This window comes from Grampus griseus, assembly GCF_964374135.1.
Source record: "Grampus griseus genome assembly, chromosome: 11".
NCBI lineage: Eukaryota > Metazoa > Chordata > Mammalia > Artiodactyla > Delphinidae > Grampus > Grampus griseus.
In genome coordinates this window covers 3,135,029-3,154,952 of record NC_139005.1, presented here as the reverse complement: position 1 = coordinate 3,154,952, position 19,924 = coordinate 3,135,029, and the positions used below count along the sequence as shown (strand labels likewise).

The window sequence follows — 19,924 nt, the reverse complement described above, 5'->3', positions numbered from 1 at the left end:
GAAACGGGGTCTGGAGGGCAGTCCTGCTGCTCTAACCATGGGACTCAGGGTGTGCCCGGTTCCTCTGGGCTGCAGGGGGCAGGGAGCACAGCAGGAGACCGGCCTGTATCTCCCAGGATGCTGTGAGCCCGGCCATTCACACACAGACACATAGACACGGCCCGCAGTCAACGTCCTCTGTGCAGGTGGGAGAAAGGTGACAGGCTGAACCCCACTTTCCTCAGCACTGAGAAGCTCACGGCTCCACACATAAGCAGTCAGCCCCCACACCCAAGGGAAGACCTTTCCTCCTGGGAGAAGAGCCCCAGCCCCGGGAGGCTGGCCCACCCGAGCCCTCCCGCTGCGGCCCTGGCCTTACCTTCAGCTTGGCCTGGATCTCGCGGGCTTTGCGCCGAGCCAGAACCTGGATGTGGCTGGACACCTGTGGCGGGAAGAGGGGTTCCTGTCTCCCCGACGGCCGGCTCCCCTGACCCTCGGCCCTCCACAGCCCCCCATCCCATCACAGACTGAATGGACGAACGAATGAATGAAAGGCTCAGTCACTGATGGGACCTCGGGCCCACCTCTCCCAGTTAAATACAAGTGCAGTCGGATGGGGAGGGGTCTCCTCCCAGGCGATGGCAGAAGGGACCCCAAGGAAACTGACCATCTGTGGCACACCCAGCAGAGGACCCCTCCCAAGCTGGCCCCCAGAGCCCACACCCAGTCCTGCGGAGGGCCGGGCCCACCCTGGGAGCCGACCAGTGCCAGGGTACCTGCCCCAGGGCCCACCTGCTTCCTGGTGCGGGTCTTCCCTGTCCGCAGCTTGATGTAGCGGGCGATCAGCTCATTCCGACCTGCAGAGACGCCAACATCCACTCAGCGGGAGGACCAGGACAAAGACAGGCGAGCTCAAGGGCCCCTCACCGGCCCTCCCCAACCTGAGCGGCACTTGGGGTGAGGATTCTGCGGGGCCCCTCCCGCCCTCCTGAGAGCCCAGGGATCTCCCAGCAGCAAGAGGAAGCCGAGGGGGGGACTGCTGGGGGACTGCTAACCTGAGAGCAGGGTGACAGGGCTGTGGACCTCTGGCCGGTGGGCGCACAGCTTGGAAAGCCCCCTCAGAGCCTCCCCCACCGCAGCCTGGCAGCCTCCTCCTTGGCCCTTCCCCCGGGCAGCTCCCACGGTCCCCACCACCTCCATTAATGAGCAGGACCTGACAGGATGTCTGCCCTGTCTGTGGGCAGCAAGGGGGACGGGGGACGCAGGTGCCAAGACACAGAGTGTCTCCAGAGAGGAACCCGTGGCCCTAACCCGGACACAGGGAACCCAGCCAAGCACAGCTCCACGGCTCCAGCTAGACCGTCAACGGGTCACCCGAGTGCTTGCTGTGGGCCCAGCCTCCTAGGGGTGATGCTACAAGATCCCCCAGGACGACCAGGCCCCATGTCCTCCCTTACCGTAAATGAGATCAGGACAAGGGGTTCTCTGCTTTCCAGAGCTCACCCCCCGGTGCCCACATGATGGCCCTGCGCCCGTGTCCGACGGGACCATGCCACGTGCTCAGAGAAGGAGGGGCCCGCTCAGGCTGGGCGGCCAGGTGAGCCTTGAGCTGCACTGACCACGGGTAGGATTAGACCATAAAGAGGGCGCTGGTGGGGAGAGGCAGAGCCAGAGGGTTTGAGCGGGAGTTATTACCTTTTTCCACCTCCGGGAACTGCCCTGTCCTGCTGGGCATGGCTGAGCCCAGAGGGCCGCAGCAGTGGGAGTGAGGGAGCTGCTGATGCAGGGAAGAGGCAAGACAAGTGGGCTGTCAGCCACCTGGGCTGTAACCAGAGAGCACGGCCAAGGCCACATGGGGCCCCCAGCTGACCTCTCCCCACTGCCAAGGCTGAATCAAGAGGCCACCCTCAGAAATCCTGGTTCAAGATGGCGGAGTAGAAGGACGTGCGCTCACTCCCTCTTGCGAGAGCACCGGCATCACAACTAACTGCTGAACCATCATCGACAGGAAGACACTGGAACTCACCAAAAAAGATACCCCACATCCAAAGACAAAGGAGAAGCCTCAGTGAGATGGTAGGAGGGGCGCAATCACAATAAAATCAAATCCCGTAACTGGTGGGTGGGTGACTTACAAACTGGAAAACACTTACACCATAGAAGTCCACCCACTGGAGTGAAGAGTGAAAGTTGTGAGCCCACATCAGGCTTCCCAACCTGGGGGTCTGGCAACAGGTGGAGGAAATCCCAGAGAATCAGACTTTGAAGGCTAGCAGGATTTGACTGCAGGACTTCGACAGGACAGGGGGAAGCAGAGACTCCACTCTTGGAGGGCACACACAAAGTAGTGTGCGCATCGGGACCCGGGGGAAGGAGCAATGACCCCATAGGAGACTGAACCAGACGTGCCTGCTAGTGTTGGAGGGTCTCCTGCAGAGGCAGGGGGTGGCTGTGTCTCACCTTGAGGACAAGGACACTGGCAGCAGAAGTTCTGGGAAGTACTCCTTGGCATGAGCCCTCCCAGAATCCGCCATTAGCCCCACCAAAGAGCCTGTAGCCTCCAGTGCTGGGTCACCTCAGGCCAAACAACCAACTGGGAGGGAACCCAGACCCACCCATCAGCAGACAAGGGGATTAAAGTTTTACTGAGCTCTGCCCACCAGAGCAACACCCAGCTCTACCCACCACTAGTCCCTCCCATCAGGAAGGTTACACAAGCCTCTTAGATAGCCTCATCCACCAGAGGGCAGACAGCAGAAGCAAGAAGAACTACAATCCTGCAGCCTGTGGAAGGAAAACCACATTCACAGAAAGACAGACAAGATGAAAAGGCAGAGGGCTATGTACCAGATGAAGGAACAAGATAAACCCCCAGAAAAACAACTAAATGAAGTGGAGATAGGCAACCTTCCAGAAAAAGAATTCAGAATAACGATAGTGAAGATGATCCAGGAGCTCGGAAAAAGAATGGAGGCAAAGATCGAGAAGGTGCAAGAAATGTTTAGCAAAGACCTAGAAGAATAAAAGAACAAACAAACAGAGATGAACAATACAATAACTGAAATGAAAAATACACTAGAAGGAATCAATAGCAGAATAACTGAGGCAGAAGAACGGATAAGTGACCTGGAAGATAGAATGGTGGAATTCACTGCTGTGGAACAAAATAAAGAAAAAAGAATGAAAAGAAATGAAGACACCCTAAGGGATGTCTGGGACAACATTAAATGCACCAACAGTCGCATTATAGGGGTCCCAGAAGGAGAAGAGAGAGAGAAAGGACCCAAGAAAATATTTGAAGAGATTATAGTTGAAAACCTCCCTAACACGGGAAAGGAAATAGCCACCCAAGTCCAGGAAGCGCAGAGAGTCCCAGGCAGGAGAAACCCAAGGAGAAACACACCGAGACACATAGTTATCAAATTGACAAAAATTAAAGACAAAGAAAAATTATTAAAAGCAACAAGGGAAAAATGACAAATAACATACAAGGGAACTCCCATAAGGTTAACAGCTGATTTCTCAGCAGAAACTCTACAAGCCAGAAGGAAGTGGCAAGATATATTTAAAGTGATGAAAGTGAAGCACCTACAACCAAGATTACTCTACCCGGCAAGGATCTCATTCAGATTCAACAGAGAAATCAAAAGCTTTACAGACAAGCAAAAGCTAAGAGAATTCAGCACCACCAAACCGGCTCTACAACAAATGCTAAAGGAACTTCTCTAAGTGGGAAACACAAGAGACGAAAAGGACCTACAAAAACAAACCCAAAACAATTAAGAAAATGGCAATAGGAACATACATATCAATAATTAACTTAACTGTGAATGGATTAAATGCCCCAACCAGAAGACACAGGCTTGCTAAATGGATACAAAAACAAAGACTCGTATATATGCTGTCTACAAGAGACCCACTTCAGACCTAGGGACACATACAGACTGAAAGTGAGGGGATGGAAAAAGATACTCCATGCCAATGGAAATCAAAAGAAAGCTGGAGTAGCAATTCTCATATCAGACAAAATAGACTTTAAAATAATGTTATAAGAGACAAGGAAGGACACTACATAATGATTAAGAGATCAATCCAAGAAGAAGATATAACAATTTTAAATATTTATGCACCCAACATAGGAGCACCTCAATATGTAAGGCAAATGGTAACAGCTATAAAAGAGGAAATTGAGGGGCTTCCCTGGTAGCACAGTGGTTAAGAATCCACCTGCCAAGGCAGGGGACACGGGTTCTTGCCTGGTCCATGAAGATCCCACATGCTGCGGAGCAACTAAGCCCGTGTGCCACAACTACTGAGCCTGCACTCTAAAGCCCGCGAGCCACAACTACTGAAGCCTGCGTGCCTAGAGCCTGTGCTCCGCAACAAGAGAAGCCACCGCAATGAGAAGCCTGCGCACCACAACGATGACTTGCCCCCACTCGCCACAACTAAAGAAAGCCCTCGCACAGAAACGAAGACCCAACACAGCCAAAAATAAATTAATTAATTAAAAATAAATAAACAAACAGTTTTGGGAATTCCCTGGCAGTCCAGTGGTTAGGACTCAGCGCTTTCACTACTAGGGCCTGGGTTCGATCCCTGGTCAGGGAACTAAGATCCCACAAGGCATGTGGTGCAGCTGAATAAATAAATAAGAGTTTAAAAAAATATAAAAGAAAAAGTTTAGGCGCCTGGAAGGGGCCCACGCAGGTGAGGGGCCCCGAAGTGTGAGCCTCACTGACGTCACAGGAAATCCGACCTCCCCCACAGAAGGGCAGGCAGGTGGAGAAACTGAGCCCAGAAAATCCCACTCGGATGGGCCACCGGCAGACCTAGGGCTAACACCCGGGTCTGAGTCCTGGCCCAGACACTTGGAAGTGGCACAGGGCCTGGCGGAGAAGGTGATCGGTCCGCAGGAAGTCCACTCCCAGTCCGGGCGGGCCTCCTGGCTGGACGCAGTGGCGTGTCCTCTGTAGCACCCATTAAACAGCAGCTGGGAGGCCCCCGCCCAGCCCCGGCTGAGACCCTCACTCCACATGTCACAGATGACCCCCATGTCACGAGGACGGAGCCCCGCCCAGCCCCGGCACCACCTCTGCCTCTGCCACAGGGTCCAGGAGCTCTGCCTACAGACAGGCCCTAGGCACGGCCCGGGCCCTAGGCACGAGGCCAGCAGTGGGGTCACAGGAGCCAGACCCAGGGTCCCAGCCTGGCTCAGCTGTCTTTGTACGTTGGAAGTTGTGCTTCTCTCCTCTCGGGAGAGGCCTCCTCCTCTCCCTTGCAGGCCCCTCGGACTGTATTCCAGCCAGGCCCGGCCTGCTGCTCAGCAGTGGAGGATCACCTGGGTGGGAGTGGAGCCCTGGGTTTCTCTGCGTGTCTGCAGCCAAGGGGGGCAAACAGCTCCCTTCCTACCCCCTGAGGTCCTCCCGAGGTCGACCCGGCCATTCAACTGCCTGCAAACCAGCTGGCCTCTAATCCAGGCCTTATACAGACACAGAGAGCTGCTGTAGTTTCTTTCACTCCCGTGATAACAGTAACAATAACGACCGTCTGTGGAGCACGCACAGGCACCCGTACAAACACGGAGTGAACACGGTAGGCTTTACGTGTGCGCACACGTGCGTCCTCACAACAGCTCGTGCAGCTGCTCTCATCTTCAGTCTATCCGCAGCGTGGTCCTAGAGTCTATCTCCTAACTTCTCTTTAACACAGCATTGAGGGGATGGACCAGGGGGCGCCAGGGGTCCTAGCTAGCCTAAGCGAGAAGAAACTAAGGCCCAGAGAGGGAAAGTGATTTATTCAAAGTCACATGGTTTATTACTGTCCCAAGGCCACAGGAACATCCGTTTCTAAGGCCACACCCAGGGCTTCACAATGGCTGCTTTTTCCCCACGGATGTCTCCCCTGGCTGGGCTGGGAGTTTCTTCTGCCAGAGACCATTCTGCTCCGCCTCTCTGGACCATCCACACCCCTCCCACCCCTGGCCGATTCCCTGGGTCTCTGCGTGAAGTAAGTCCTTAGTGATGTCTCACTGCTCCTGGCCCTGACCTGGCCCTGGCCCAGGTCCTGCAGGGAGAGCCAACTATTTGGACCAAGAGCCGGTCCACCTGTTTTTGTTTTAATATTTTTTTAATTTATCTATCTATCTATCTATCTGTCTGTCTATCTATCTATCTATTTATTTATTTAGGCTGCACCAGGTCTTAGTTGTAGCATGCATGCGGGATCTAGTTCCCCGGCCAGCCAGGGATCGAACCCAGGCCCCCTGCATTGGGAGCGCGGAGTCTTACTCACTGGACCGCCAGGGAAGTCCCAATGCCCATGTGTTTTCACTTTCTCCTGGACAGCGGTACTCAGAGCCGTAGGAGCCAAAGTGCCCTGGATGACTGAGACGCCAGGAGGCTCCCAGAGCTGGGGGAGAAGCAGAGAGATGTAAGGAGTGTGCAGAGCCGTAAAGCCACAGTGAAGGCAGCAAAGAGCAATGGCAGGGGAGCTCCCTGGTGGCCCAGTGGTTAGGATTCCGGGCTTTCACTGCCATGGCCCAGGTTCAATCCCTGATCAGGGAATGGAGATCCCGCAAGCCACACGGCGGGGCCAAAAAGAAAAAGAGCAACAGCAGGAGGAAACGAGTAGAAAATCCAGGTGAGCTGGTGGGAAGGCAAGAGCTGCATCCTCGTTCCAGCTCTGCCACCAGCTGCATAACCCCGGGCCTCCCACCCTCTGGAGGTTGAGATCCCGGACCGGGGCAGGAGGCCAACCTGGACCACGTGGAGGCCAGCTGGGCATTGCAGTGTGGCAGGTGGCCTTGGCCAACCCCAGAGAGGGCCTGGGTGGGACTGGAAAGGACACCCCACCAGACTGTGGCCCATCTGTCAGAGGACATGTGTCCAAAGCCCCCAGCTCACACCCACAGCCCCACCCACCATGGGCTGAAGGCGGGGCACTCCCAATGCAGGGTCCACACAGAGTGACGACCACCCTTCTCTAAACCCCACACCCAGGGTCACACGTGTCCTGCCAGCCACCCCAGGCTCTTTCTTCCTCAGTCACACAGGAGCATGAAAACCCCATCTGCTAAATCCTGTCTGGGACAGGCCTCTTCTGTGTCTCATTTCCTCCCTGTACCAGCCCTACCCCAGGGCCGTAAACATATTCAGGGTTTATGCCCTTTAAGAAGGGTCATCAAAGACAGTTGTTTTGCTAACATTGTTGATAAGGTCCTATTAGAACTAAAGCTATTAGTTTTCAAAGTTGAAAAGGGCGTGAGCTTCCCGCAGGTAGACAGATCTTCGCTTCAGCAGAGGCCTCACAGGGTGCCTTTACAGCAGCTGACATCTCACCCCTGCAGGCAGGGCTGGGGAGGAGGCCAGCCCCCACCAATGCCCACGGCCTGGCCTGGGGGCGCCCTGGCTAGGGATCAACTGAAGCTATAAACACCTGCAGCTGGAGGAGAAGGCTATTTGTGGAGAAGAAACTTTTCAGGCCTGACACCCGAGCTGTTACCACCATTGTCCCTGGAGGGCTCTGAGGCTTCTGGTGAAATCCTATGCCATCTTCAAGGCCACTCCCGCCTCCAGCCCTGGTGCACAGGGTCTGTGCCTCCCTGGGCTCAAGTCATTTGAACTCCTTAAGGGCAGGAAGAGGTCCCCTCCAGCTCTGCAGCCCCACGCTGTTCACTGGTACCGCTGTCCCAGCAGCTACACTAAAGATGGTGTCTTCTTTCAATTAGTACATGAAAAGATGCTCGACATCACTAACCTTAGGGGAATGCAAATCAAACCATGAGATACCACCTCACACCCGCTAGAATGTCTACTGAAAAAAAAAAAAATAACAAGCGTTGGTGAGGATGTAAAGAAATTAGAATACTTGTACGTTGCTCGCAGAATGTAAAATGGTGCAGCCACTTGTGGGAGGTAGTCTGGTAGTTCCTCAAAAAGTTAAACAGAATCACCATATGATCCAGCAATTCCACCTCTAGGTATATACCCCAAACAACTGAAAGCAGGGCCTCAAAGAGATATTCGTATACCCAGGTTCACAGCAGCGTCATTCACAACAGCCAAAAGATGGAAACACCCACATATACATCAATAGATAAATGGATCAACAAAACGTGGTCCATCCACACAATGGAATATCGTTCAGCGATTGAAAAGAAGAATGAAGTTCTGACAGAGGCTACCACATGGATGAGCCTTGAAGACATTGTCCCAAGAGAAATAATCTAGACGCAGAAGGGCAAGTACTATATGATTCCACTCCTGTGATGTACCCAGAACAGGCAAATTCATGATCTACAGAAAGTAGATCAGAGGCTACCAGGGCCTGCGGGGAAGGGGGAACGGGGAGTTATTGTTTAATGGGTACAGTTTCTGTTGGGAAGAACGAAAAAGTTCTGGAGATGACGGTGGTGACGGCTGCACAACAGTGTAAGTGTACTTAATGCCGCTGAGCTGTGCACTTACGAAGGGTCATATGGTGCATTTTAAGTTCTTCATATTTTCCCACAAAATATATAAGTTGGGCTTCCCTGCTGGCGCAGTGGTTAAGAATCTGCCTGCCAATGCAGGGGGACACGGGTTCGAGCCCTGGTCCAGGAAGATCCCATATGCTGCGGAGCAACGAAGCCAGTGCGCCACACCACAACTACTGAGCCTGCGCTCTAGAGCCCGCGAACCACAACTACCGAGCCCACGCGCCACAACTACTGAAGCCCATGTGCCTAGAGCCCGTGCTCCACAAGAAGAGGAGTCACTGCAATGAGAAGCCCGCACACTTCAATGAAGAGTAGCCCCCGCTCACCGCAACTAGAGGAAGCCCGTGCACAGCAGCAAAGACCCAACACAGTCAAAAATAAATAAATAAATTTATTTAAAAATATATATATATATAAGTAATAAATAAATAAAACCAAAACCCCGCAAAAGGTAGTATCATTATTATCCCCATTTTTCAAATGGGGACATTGAAGCTGAGAAGAGGTAAACAACCTGCCCAACTGGCCACTGGACAGAGTGGATGTGAACAGAGGCGCCCATCGTCAGGCCTCCAGAAGCAGGACGCCAGGGCTCCAGGCCAGAAGAGAGGGACACGAAGCACAGGGCGGCAGAGGGCCGAGGACCACGGTGAGGAAGGGGCAGCAGAAGCTCGGATGAGGCTCCGTGACCTGTCCCATCGCCTCAGTGACCAAAGCCCGACCTGGTCCAGCCCCTGCTCAGCCTCTCGTTAGCTAGTGACTCACCTCTGATGGTCCCTTATCACAACATTTGCCCAGATCCCCACGGGGACCCCCAAACCCAGCAGGCAAAGCCCCGCCTCTGGACCAAGGCTCACTCCCCCCCGCCTTCCTCTGCCTAGCCAAGCTCCACTTCCTCCCAGAAAACTTCCAAGATAAGCCAGCCCTCTGCTGACTGGCTCCATACAACTTAAGGGCCCTCAGTTTACTTTCCAAAGATGTTCCTCCTGTCTCTCCTTCAACCACAGAGAGCAGAGACCACGGCCCCAGCCCGGCCTGGTCCAGAGTGGTGGGGCCCTCGATGAGAACCGCCCAGCGGCTAACAGGAAACGAGGCGCCAGGGAGACAAGGGAGAAAGGAGAGGGCAGAGACTTAGGAGATTCAGAGCAACCTCCAGGAGAGCCAGGGCCCTGGCGGGCAGAGGCGAGGAACGCCCAGAGCAAGACAGAGCCAGCCCCGGGCCGCGGCAGCCGGAGGGGGAGCCAGGCCGCCCGGGCCAGACGGGAGCCACGCTCACCTCCTGCCACCTGCCAGGGGGGCAGAGCCAGGCTGGGCGACGAGGTCAGAGAGACCGGCAGTGCCAGGGCGAGGGTCACACCGTGACGGGGCAAAACCGAAGGCTGCCATGAGCCAGGGAAGGGGCAGCCTTGGCCCGGGAGCCGGTCCACAGGCGGGGAGGCTCAGTGCGGATCTGTCCTGCGCCTGCGTGTCACCTGCATGTCTGCTTGGCCCTGGTGGGTGACCCTGATCTGGGTGTGTGGGGGCCGAGCTGGGGGCAGGACTGACCCCTTGTCCTCAGAGACTCCGGGGCTCAAATCCTCCTCTGGGCAGTTTGCTCTTCCTGCCTGAGGCCAGCTGCCCACCTGGAAACCAGCTGAGGCCTCTGGATGTGGGGCGCAGGGGAGGGTAAGGACCAGGGCTCTCGGGGCACAGAGGATGGCAAGGGTGGGTCCCCGAAAGAAGCAGGGGTGGCGAGCAGCCTGAGGGAGACCAAGTCTGAGCCAGCTTGGCGGCTGGTCCCTCGACCGCCCCTCCCCCGCCCGTCCCACACCCGGGCTGAGCTCAGAGCTATATATACCCCCCAGCAGGGCTGCTCCGCTCTGCTGAGCCCCCATCCACTCCGGCAAGGCCCTGCCTTGGCTCTGCCCCTGAGCCGGTAAGACGAGACGGGGCTAAGCCAGCGTCTGGACCCCAGCGGGACGTGTACTCACAGAGGACAGGTGCCATGGGGGCTGGGTCGGTCGCCAGACTCCGCGGGGCGCCCCCTGGTCCCCCTGTCCGGAGCCTGACCCACCTGAGCTGGGGCCAAGCAGGAGGCAGGCTGGCTTCGCAGAGCTCACCAGGGCCACTCGGGGTAATGGGGAGCGCTGACCACTGCCCCACCCGGCCCCCACTCCCACTTACTACCTGAGCGACTCTGGGAGAAGCTCTGGGCTTCTCTGAGCTTCTCTCTCTGCATCTGCACAGGCTGTCACCCCTCCCCCGTCACTAAGAGGCTCCTGGCCTCGGTCCCTCCCCCATCTCTCAGCACAGGGAAGGAGAGCCGCAAAGGACGCCGGCAAGGCCAGGACAGTTTGCCAAACCCTGTTTTCACCTTGCTTCCCTCACTCAACGGCTCCCCTCCTGCCACACACAGTTCCACCCCAAGGCCTGCTGGAAGTGCACAGCCTTGCCTGTCCCAAAGCCTGCTTCAGTCACAATCGCCAGGGGCCCCAAGATCAAGTCTCTTAACCCTATACCCTCCTATGTGAATACGGAGAGAAGTATCCACCCTTAACGACTGAAACAAGCAAAGCCACCCAGATGTCCATCAACTGGGTGAACCGATGAACACCATGGGGTCCATCATACGACGGAATGTGACTCAGTCTTCAAAAGGAAGGGCTTCTGGGCTTCCCTGGTGGCGCAGTGGTTGAGAGTCCGCCTGCCGATGCAGGGGACACGGGTTCGTGCCCCGGTCCTGGAGGATCCCACATGCCGCGGAGCGGCTGGGCCCGTGAGCCGTGGCCGCTGAGCCCGCGCGTCTGGAGCCTGTGCTCCGCAACGGGAGAGGCCACAGCAGTGAGAGGCCTGCGTACCGCAAAAAAAAAAACCCAAAAAAAAAAAGGAAGGACTTCTGACACCTGCTACGACACGGAGGAACCTTGAGGACGTGATGCTCAGTGAAACAAGCTGGACACAGAAGGACAAACACTGAGTGACTCCACTTACGTGAGGTCCGCAGAGGAACCACAGCCATAGAGACAGAAAGTGGATGGTGGGCACCAGGGGCTGGGGGAGGGGGAGTGAGGGTTTAATGGGGACGGAGTTTCAGTTCGGGAGGATGAGAAAATTCTAGAAACGGACGGTGATGATGGTCTCACAACAATGTGAATGTACTTAATGCCACTGAACTGTACACTGAAAAATGGTTACCACCACACACAAAGAAACAGCTGGCCCACGGCATCGCTCAAACACTGTCTGCTGGCTCTCCACGGTCAGCGCCTCCTGGGCCTTCCCCACACGGCAGCACCCTCAGCTTTCTCCCTATGCTGAGCGCCTCTTGCCCACCTGTGTTTGCCAGACCATTTGTCCCCTTAAAGCAGGAAGAGGAACCCTGAGAGGCGCCCGGCCACTGATCACCGCCCCACCCAGGGACAGGACAGCTCTCCAGCCACACCCGGGACCCGCCCTACCCACCCCTCCCCCTCACACCTCAGCTCCTGACCAGCACGCACCCCACTCCCCACCAAGGCGGCGGGAAGAGCCCAGGATACCAGCCCCGCCTGCCCAGCTCCATCAGCAGCCCCACCCCGGACACACAGGCGCTCCGTACACGGCGGCTCTCTCCTCCACGAAGCTTCCGTAGGGACCAAAAGTAAGAAGCAAACATTAGAGCAGGAAGTAGTTAAGCAGGGAGGCCTGGGGGGCCCGACCCGGGGCGTGGAGGCCCACAGAAGTGGGGCCCCAGCAGAGCCACAGCAGAGGGGCTGGTAAGGAAGGATGAGAGCTTTAACTGCTGACCAAGGGGCAGACCCAGGGTCTAGCTCGAGAGGACCCTGCTTCCCCAACAAGCAGGAGAGAAGAAATCCCTTGGCCCTGCAGGGAAGGGGTAGGTAAAGGATGAAGTGGGCGGGGCTGTGCAGCTCCACCGACTCCCCAGACCAGTAACTAAGCAGATTTGAGTTTGGTCCATTGAATTGTGCTGCTGTCCCCCCAACATTCACGTCCACCCAGAACCTCACAACGTGGCCTTATCTGGAAACAGGGTCTTCACAGACGTAATGAGTTAAGATGAGGTCATACTGGATTAAGGTGGGCCCTAAATCCAATGAGTGGTAACCTCGTACAGGTGTCGTGCAAGAGGAGGACACAGAGAGACACAGAGAGGATGGCCATGTGACAGCAGGGTCGGAGATGGGAGTGATGCAGCTACGAGCCATGGACACCAAGGGCTGCCACCCGCCACCAGAAGCCAGGACGCAGGCACGGAACGGATCCTCCACGAGGAACCAACCCCAGGGACCCCTTGATTCAGACTTCCGGCCTCCTGACCCACGAGGATACATTTCTATTGTCCAAGGCACCCCTTAAATTTGTGGCAATTCTTACAGCAGCCCTCGGAGGTGAGCTGGGTCAACCCCCATGGGCCCCCCACACAGCTGACAAAGCATCTGTGCTGGGGGAGGGGCACCCGTGAACGGGTGGTCGCCTGGCCTGGAGCCATCTCATGGGGGGGCAGGGCGAGACCCTCTGCTGTCAGGGGTTTCAGCCAGTCAGAGACCCCCTCAGCTGCCCAAGACCCACGTTTCAAGCTGAGGGTTCCTGGCGGGCTTTCCAGTGCCAATGGGGGCTGACCTGAGCCTCTCAACAGCCGTTCAGTGTTCGTTTTGCTCCCCCAGATACCCTCTCTTCCATCCAAAAGTCAACACAGCCCCGGGCAGACCGCTCAGTCCTTCCCACGGGGCTGCTGGACATTGTGTCTCTGTATGTTCCCATCCTCAGCGGCTCAGGAAGACTTCGCCTTACCTGATGGCTCTCGGCTGGAGAGGACCGTCCCTGGGGGAAGGGTCCTCAGCCTCTCCGGGGACACGCCTGTCTGCCTTGTGTACAGTTACGTGTGCTCACCCTCAGCGAGCTGTGAGCAGGGTCTAGATCTGCCCCACCCTGCCTGACACACAGTAGGCTCCTGCATGGGGAAGGGAGGGAGGGAGGGAGCCAGGACAGCCTTCCTAACCGCCTACACAGCCAAGGTGGGAAGCTGGGAGATGAGGCATTTGCCTGGGGGATGGCTGGAGGGACTTACCCAGCCTGCCCCGGGGGGATGTTCTACCAGTCTTCCAGTACCACATTCTCACCATCCTCCACATCCACCCAAAGGCGTCTCCTCCGAGGCCCTCCCATCCCTTGGGAGCCCAGGACAGAGTAAAGCAGCGTCCACCTGGGAGGAGCGCCAAGAAGTCACCCCGCTCCGTCACTTGGCAGGAGCGTGGTTGCTGTGCTGAGCCTGTTGCCAGGCCTGGATCGTGAGCTGGGGGGCGCTGCTGGCCAGGCCCGACAGCCTCCTTACCATACATCTTGCCTTCGTCTGAGAGGATGATCTTGCGCCGACCGCAGGGCGGGTAGATGGCCAGGGCCTCCTGGAAGCTCTGCTCGATGTCGGGGCTCCACACGCCCTCCGCGTCATTGTCGATGGGCTTGTCCAAGGCCTGGCTGCCCCCAGAGACGTTGCTCCCCTCGGGGGAGTTGGGAGAGCTCCACTCGTTGGAGGTAATGGTGCCGGCCGTGCCCTCCAAGGCTCCGCTTGGAGGAGCGCCCGTTGGACCTGTTTGGGCAGAAACCACGGCATTGGTGGGTGAATTTGTGGACCGGGGTCGGCGGGGGGAACCCAGGCAGCACCACCCCCAAACCAGGTGCTCCTCCTTTCCTGGCGATCAGGGCACAGGACCTCAAAGGGAAAGGCCGGGGATCCCAGGGAACGAAGAGTGAGGTGGAAGATTTGGGGTGTCAAGGGCAGGTTATTTCCCATCCATAGACCTCAGCTTCTCACCCTGTCCAAGGAGCTCGATGACCAGGCTCCCTCTGATCGTGGCTCTAAGAACCCAGATGGAGCTGAGAAGTTGGAGACGAGGACCAAGAGCCAGGGATGCTCTACGTTAAATCCAAAAGGGGCAAAAGGATGCAAAATACTGTGCACCGTTGGTGGGAACAGAAAATGGGGCAACCACTAGGGAAAACAGTATGGAGGTCCCTCAAAAACATCCAAATAAGAGCTCCCATATGATCCAGCGATTCCACTTCTGGGTATACACCCAGAAGAACCAAAAGCAGGGTCTCAAAGAGATTATTTATACACCCATGTTCCCAGCAGCACTATTCACAATAGCCAAGAGACAGAAGCAGCCCAAGTGTCCACGGATGAATGAAAGCATAAACCAAAGGTAGTATCTATATACAGCGGAGTATTACTCAACCTTAAAAAGGAAGGCTGAATAACATGGTTGGACATGTTATAACACGGATGGACTTTGAGGACATTATCCTAAGTGACATAAGCCAGTCACAAAAGACAAATACTGTGTGATTCCACTCATATGACATCCTTAGGGTACTCAAAGTCAGAGAGGCAGAAAGTAGAACGGTGGTTACCCCGGGCTGGGGGAGGAGGAGGTGGGGAGTTGCTGTGTAAGGGGTATAGGGTTTCCGTTTTGCGAGATGAAAAAGTTCCGGAGATGTGTTGCACAACAACGTGAATATACTTTTTTTTTTCTGTTTTAAGTTGACTTTTTATGTTTTATTTTAATTTTTATGGAAGTATAGTTGATTTACAATGTTGTGTTAGTTTCAGGTGTATAGCAATGTGATTAGTTATACATACACATATATCCCCTTGTGAATATACTTTTAACATTACTGAACTATACACTTTAAAATGGTTAAGAGGGGGCTTCCCTGGTGGCACAGTGGTTAAGAATCCGCCTGCCAATGCAGGCGACACAGGTTCGAGCCCTGGTCTGGGAAGATCCCACATGCCGTGGAGCAACTAAACCTGAGTGCCACAACTACTGAACCTACACTCTAGAGACCACAAACCACAACTACTGAGCTCACGCGCCACAACTACTGAAGCCCACGCGCCTAGAGCCCATGCTCCGCAACAAGAGAAACCACCGCAATAAGAAGCCCACGCACCACAACAAAGAGTAGCCCCCGCTCGCTGCAACTAGAGAGAGCCTGAGCGCAGCAACGAAGATCCAACGCAGCCAAAAATAAATAAATAATTTTATGGTTAAGATGATAAATTTTGCACCATAAAATTATGGTTTAATTTCAACCATAATTAAAATATGAAACATGCAAAGTAAAATTCAGGTCACCATTCTCTTACTCCATCCCAGCTCAGGCTCTTTTCAGAGGAAGATTCTAGCCCTGGCAGATTCTCACATGTTGGGGATATGGCAAGGTTGAATGGCTGGTACCTCCAGAAGGTGACAACACAACCTTATTCTAGTCACTAGCATGAGACAAACCCAGTGATCTCTTGGCTCCAACTGTCCAAGTTGTGAATTTCTGGACATGATTCTCAGGAGTTTGGGAAGAAGCAGTACATACTAGTACTCTTAAGGCAGCTTTTGGATTATGAGTACCAGGTGGGTACCATTTGCCTCCCAAAGCCCTCCCAAGGTCCCAGCATCCCTCCTCTCCCAGCCACCAAGTGCATCTGCAAAGGAGGATCCCTTCCCCATCACACGTCACCCCCTCCCCCATTAGCCATGAGGAGCAGTGTGGTCCAGCAGCCCAAACCCAGGGCCAGGAGTTGAAACACGAGCTCCCACCCACTTGCACCCAGGACCCTCTGAGATAAGACCTCTCCAGAGCACCCCTCACTTTCTCTCCCTTCCCCAGGCCTGTCAGAGGTACACATTGTTCACAGATAGGTGGGTATGAGGGTGAGTGTGGTCAAGTTCACATGGAGGAGCTGAGTGGGGGGCAGCACATCCTGGGAGGGGTTGGAGGTTCCAAGAAGCTTGTCCTGGCTGCTGGCACAGACATGCAGTCGGAAGAAGGTTAGAACCACTGAAATTCAAAGTATGAATCCTCTCAGCTTGAGGATGGGGACACTGAGACCAGAAAGGCCTAGGGACGTGCCCGAGGTCATGCAGCAAATCAGTAGTGTAGCTGGGTCTGGATCTGCGCCCTCCAGGGTCCCAGGTCTTTTAGCATAACAAATGTCAACTTCCTCTCTGTGGCTAGTTAAAATAAGTTTTTCCTGAAGTGTGTCTGAGGGGGTCACTTGATCTGGAAGAAACTAGCTTATTCTCTACCAGAAATTCTGGTCTTGATCCTATTGTGAATGTTGAAACATTTTTCTGTACCTTCCAAAACAAACTTCTTTAAAGAGTTCCTAACTTTAATTTCTGGCAATACGGTAGATAAGATGGTTTTTAAAACTCACTCTGTAAAAGAAATCTAGAAACGATAAAACATAAGAAATACGCTTTTAAATACATAGCTGACTTCAGAAGAAAGTAAAGAGGCCCCAAATGAGACAACTCACACCTATAACAATAGGCAAATGAGCTGTTACTACAACCCCAGGAAGCAGAGGATGAAGCTGATCTTAGTCATGAAGACACTGGGTTTTAGTGGCCACCCAGAGACCTTACACCTGAGAGACACAGGGAGGTTGGAACTGCGAACAATACCTCAATCCTCAGAGAAAAGGTAGCCTATTCACAAAATAGACTAGGAAGATTGCCTGTCTTGGCCTAAGCCCTAGGTACAAAAAAGAATTTTCTTTCCTAAGAATTTGTAGCCAAGGGCCTGCCTTTAAGTGGATTTGAGATCTGTATTTTATATTACGCAGGAACCCCCAGCCAATTCACAAAAATAAATAGTGATCCCAGGTTGAAAATCTCTGAGAAGACAATCTTAACTCAGACTGCAGAGATCCAAAGACTCGATCAAGAATCTCAAAATCCAAAATTACAAATTATAAGCGGAAACAGTCCACCATGATCAAGATTTGATGGGATTAGATCCCCCAAGAACTATAGATAATTGAACAATCAGATAAAACTATTATATAATTGTGTTTAAAGTGATTATTGACTTAAGGAATTGGAAAGATGAGAATTAGACACTATCAAAAAGTACAAAGCAGACTGGGAAAAGAACCAAATAGAATATTTAGAAATAAACATTTTAGCCACTGAAGTTAAAAACTCAACGACTGAGAGTAACAGCAAATTAGACACAGCTAGAGAAAGAATTAACAACCTGGAAGATATATCTGAGGACATTATTCATAAATGCGTTAAAAAGAATGAAGATAAAGAGCAAGAAGAACACAATAAGGCAGTTCAACATACCTTCAATTAACATTTGAGAAGGAGTATAGAAAATGAAATAGAACAACATTTGAAAATATAATGGCAAGGAATTTTCCAGGATTAATGAAATACATGAATCCTCCAATTCAGGAACCATACTAAATCCTAACCAGGATAAATTCAAATAAAATGAACAGATATTATAGAGACACTGAAGAATACCAAAAACAAAGAGTAGATCTTAAAAGCATCCAGAGTGAAGGGGCAGATTACCTACAAGGGAAAGATTATCATACTGATTGTATATATTGATAGTGAACTTGTCAACTGGAAAACCCATGATAACATCTCCAAATTATGGAGAGAAAAATAACTGTCAACCTAGAATTAGAAACCCAACCTAAATATCATTCAAGAATGAACATTAGGGCTTCCCTGGTGGCGCAGTGGTTGAGAATCTGCCTGCCAATGCAGGGGACGCGGGTTCGAGCCCTGGTCCAGGAAGATCCCACATGCTGCGAAGCAACAAAGCCTGTGCACCACAACTACTGAGTCCACATGCCACAACTACTGAAGTCTGCGTGCCTAGAGCCCGTGCTCTGCAACAAGAGAAGCCACCGCAATGAGAAGCCCGAGCAACACAACGAAGAGTAGCTCCCCCCTCGCTGCAGCTAGAGAAAGCCCGCGCGCAGCAACGAAGACCCAATGCAGCCAAAAATAAATTAATTTTAAAAAAGAAAAGAAAGAAAAAGAATGAACATTAAATAAAAGCATTTTCAGACAAAGATGGAGAGAATTTAGTAGTAATAGACCCTCACTGGAAAAACCCAAAAAACCAACAGTTTTGTTTCCTTTAAGAGGTATCTTTAAAAAAAAAAAAAAAGGAACTGGTATGAAAAGATATTACATACATGGAAGAATAGTGAGCAAGGTGACTGGTAAAAATGAGTGAATCTAAACCGTACTAACTACATAAAAACAATAACACCAGGGGCTTCCCTGGTGGCGCAGTGGTTGAGAGTCCGCCTGCCGATGCAGGGGACACGGGTTCGTGCCCCAGTCTGGGAAGATCCCACGTGCCGCGGAGCGGCTGGGCCCGTGAGCCATGGCCGCTGAGCCTGCGCGTCCGGAGCCTGTGCTCCGCAACGGGAGAGGCCACAACGGTGAGAGGCCCGCGTACCGCAAAAAAAACAAAACAGTAACAACACTGAGGATCACTAAGTTTGGCCCCACAATACATACACACATGCGAATGCAGAAAAACCATATTTCTGAACCATAAGTTCAGAAGACGCATTTGATACAAGACCCATTCACAGTAAAAGCTCTTAGCAAACTGTAGAAACAAAAGGAACTTCCTTAATCTAACAACAGATTTCTTCCCAAAACCTATTGTGATATTTTGATTTATAAGAAGTACACATCTGGTCTTTGTCCTGTTTCTGACACAGAGCCCCCAAAATCCTTGAAATTTCCTAAGTGCTGAGAGCCATAAAGGTATCTTTTGTTACGGGAATGAGGTGCACCTGAGGATGGGGGCTGGTGGCCAGGAGAACCACCCAAGTGATTAGAGGGTGGAATTTCAGCCCCACCCACCCGACCTCTGGGGAGGGGAGAGAGGCAAGAGTTGAATTAATCGCCAACAGCCAACGATGTAATCAACCATACCTCAACAGTGAAGCCTCCATAAAAACACCAAAGGAGAAGGTTCTGAGAGATTCTGAGTTGGTGACCATGTGCAGATATGGGGAGAGTGACTGCCAACAGGAAGGGCATGGAAGTTCCACGCCCTTTCCCTACGCCATACGCATCTCTTCCATCAGGCTGTTCCTGAGTTACATCCTTTTACAGTAAACTGGTAGTCTGGTAAGTAACATGTTTCTCTGAGTTCTGTAAACCACTCAAGCAAGTTAACTGAACCCAAGGGAGGGATTTATTGGAACCTCCAATGTATAGTCGGTGATAACCTGAACTTGCAGGGGTTCAGTCTTGTGGGACTGAGCCCTTAACCTGTGGGATCTCACGCTACCTCCCGGTAGATAATGTTAGAACTGAGTTGAATTGTAGGACACCCAGCTGGTTGGTGAGGGAAAAAAAACCCATTCACAGGTTGAAATTGGTGACCAAAACTTTTAATGATTAAACACTAAAAGCATTACATTTAAAGTCAGGAATAAGATAAAGAATGCTGAGTTTCAACACTGAACACTCACACTGTAATAGAAGTCCTAGCCAACACAGTAGAAGAGAAAAAGAATTGTGAAGATTGGAAAGGAAGTAAAAGTGTCATTACGCCAAGGAAGGATGATAGAAGATTGAAAAGATGCTACGGACAAATCATTAAAAAGTTCAGCAAGACCAACATATCAAAACCAATTCCATTCTTTTATGC

At 52.9% G+C, this 19,924-nt stretch overlaps 1 protein-coding gene across 2 annotated transcripts in view; it reads right to left on the bottom strand.

Moving 5' to 3' along the window:
• The window catches only part of TEAD4 (TEA domain transcription factor 4), a 62,517-nt gene that overhangs the window by 21,093 nt on the left and 21,500 nt on the right, over nucleotides 1–19,924 (bottom strand). For both annotated transcript variants that reach the window (XM_082665997.1, XM_082665998.1), the window contains exons 2-4: nucleotides 13,770–14,024; nucleotides 772–836; nucleotides 359–421 (exon numbers count right to left, since the gene is read on the bottom strand). In XM_082665997.1, the coding sequence (XP_082522123.1) occupies nucleotides 359–421; nucleotides 772–836; nucleotides 13,770–14,024 (383 nt within the window). The remainder of the gene's footprint in view (nucleotides 1–358; nucleotides 422–771; nucleotides 837–13,769; nucleotides 14,025–19,924) is intronic.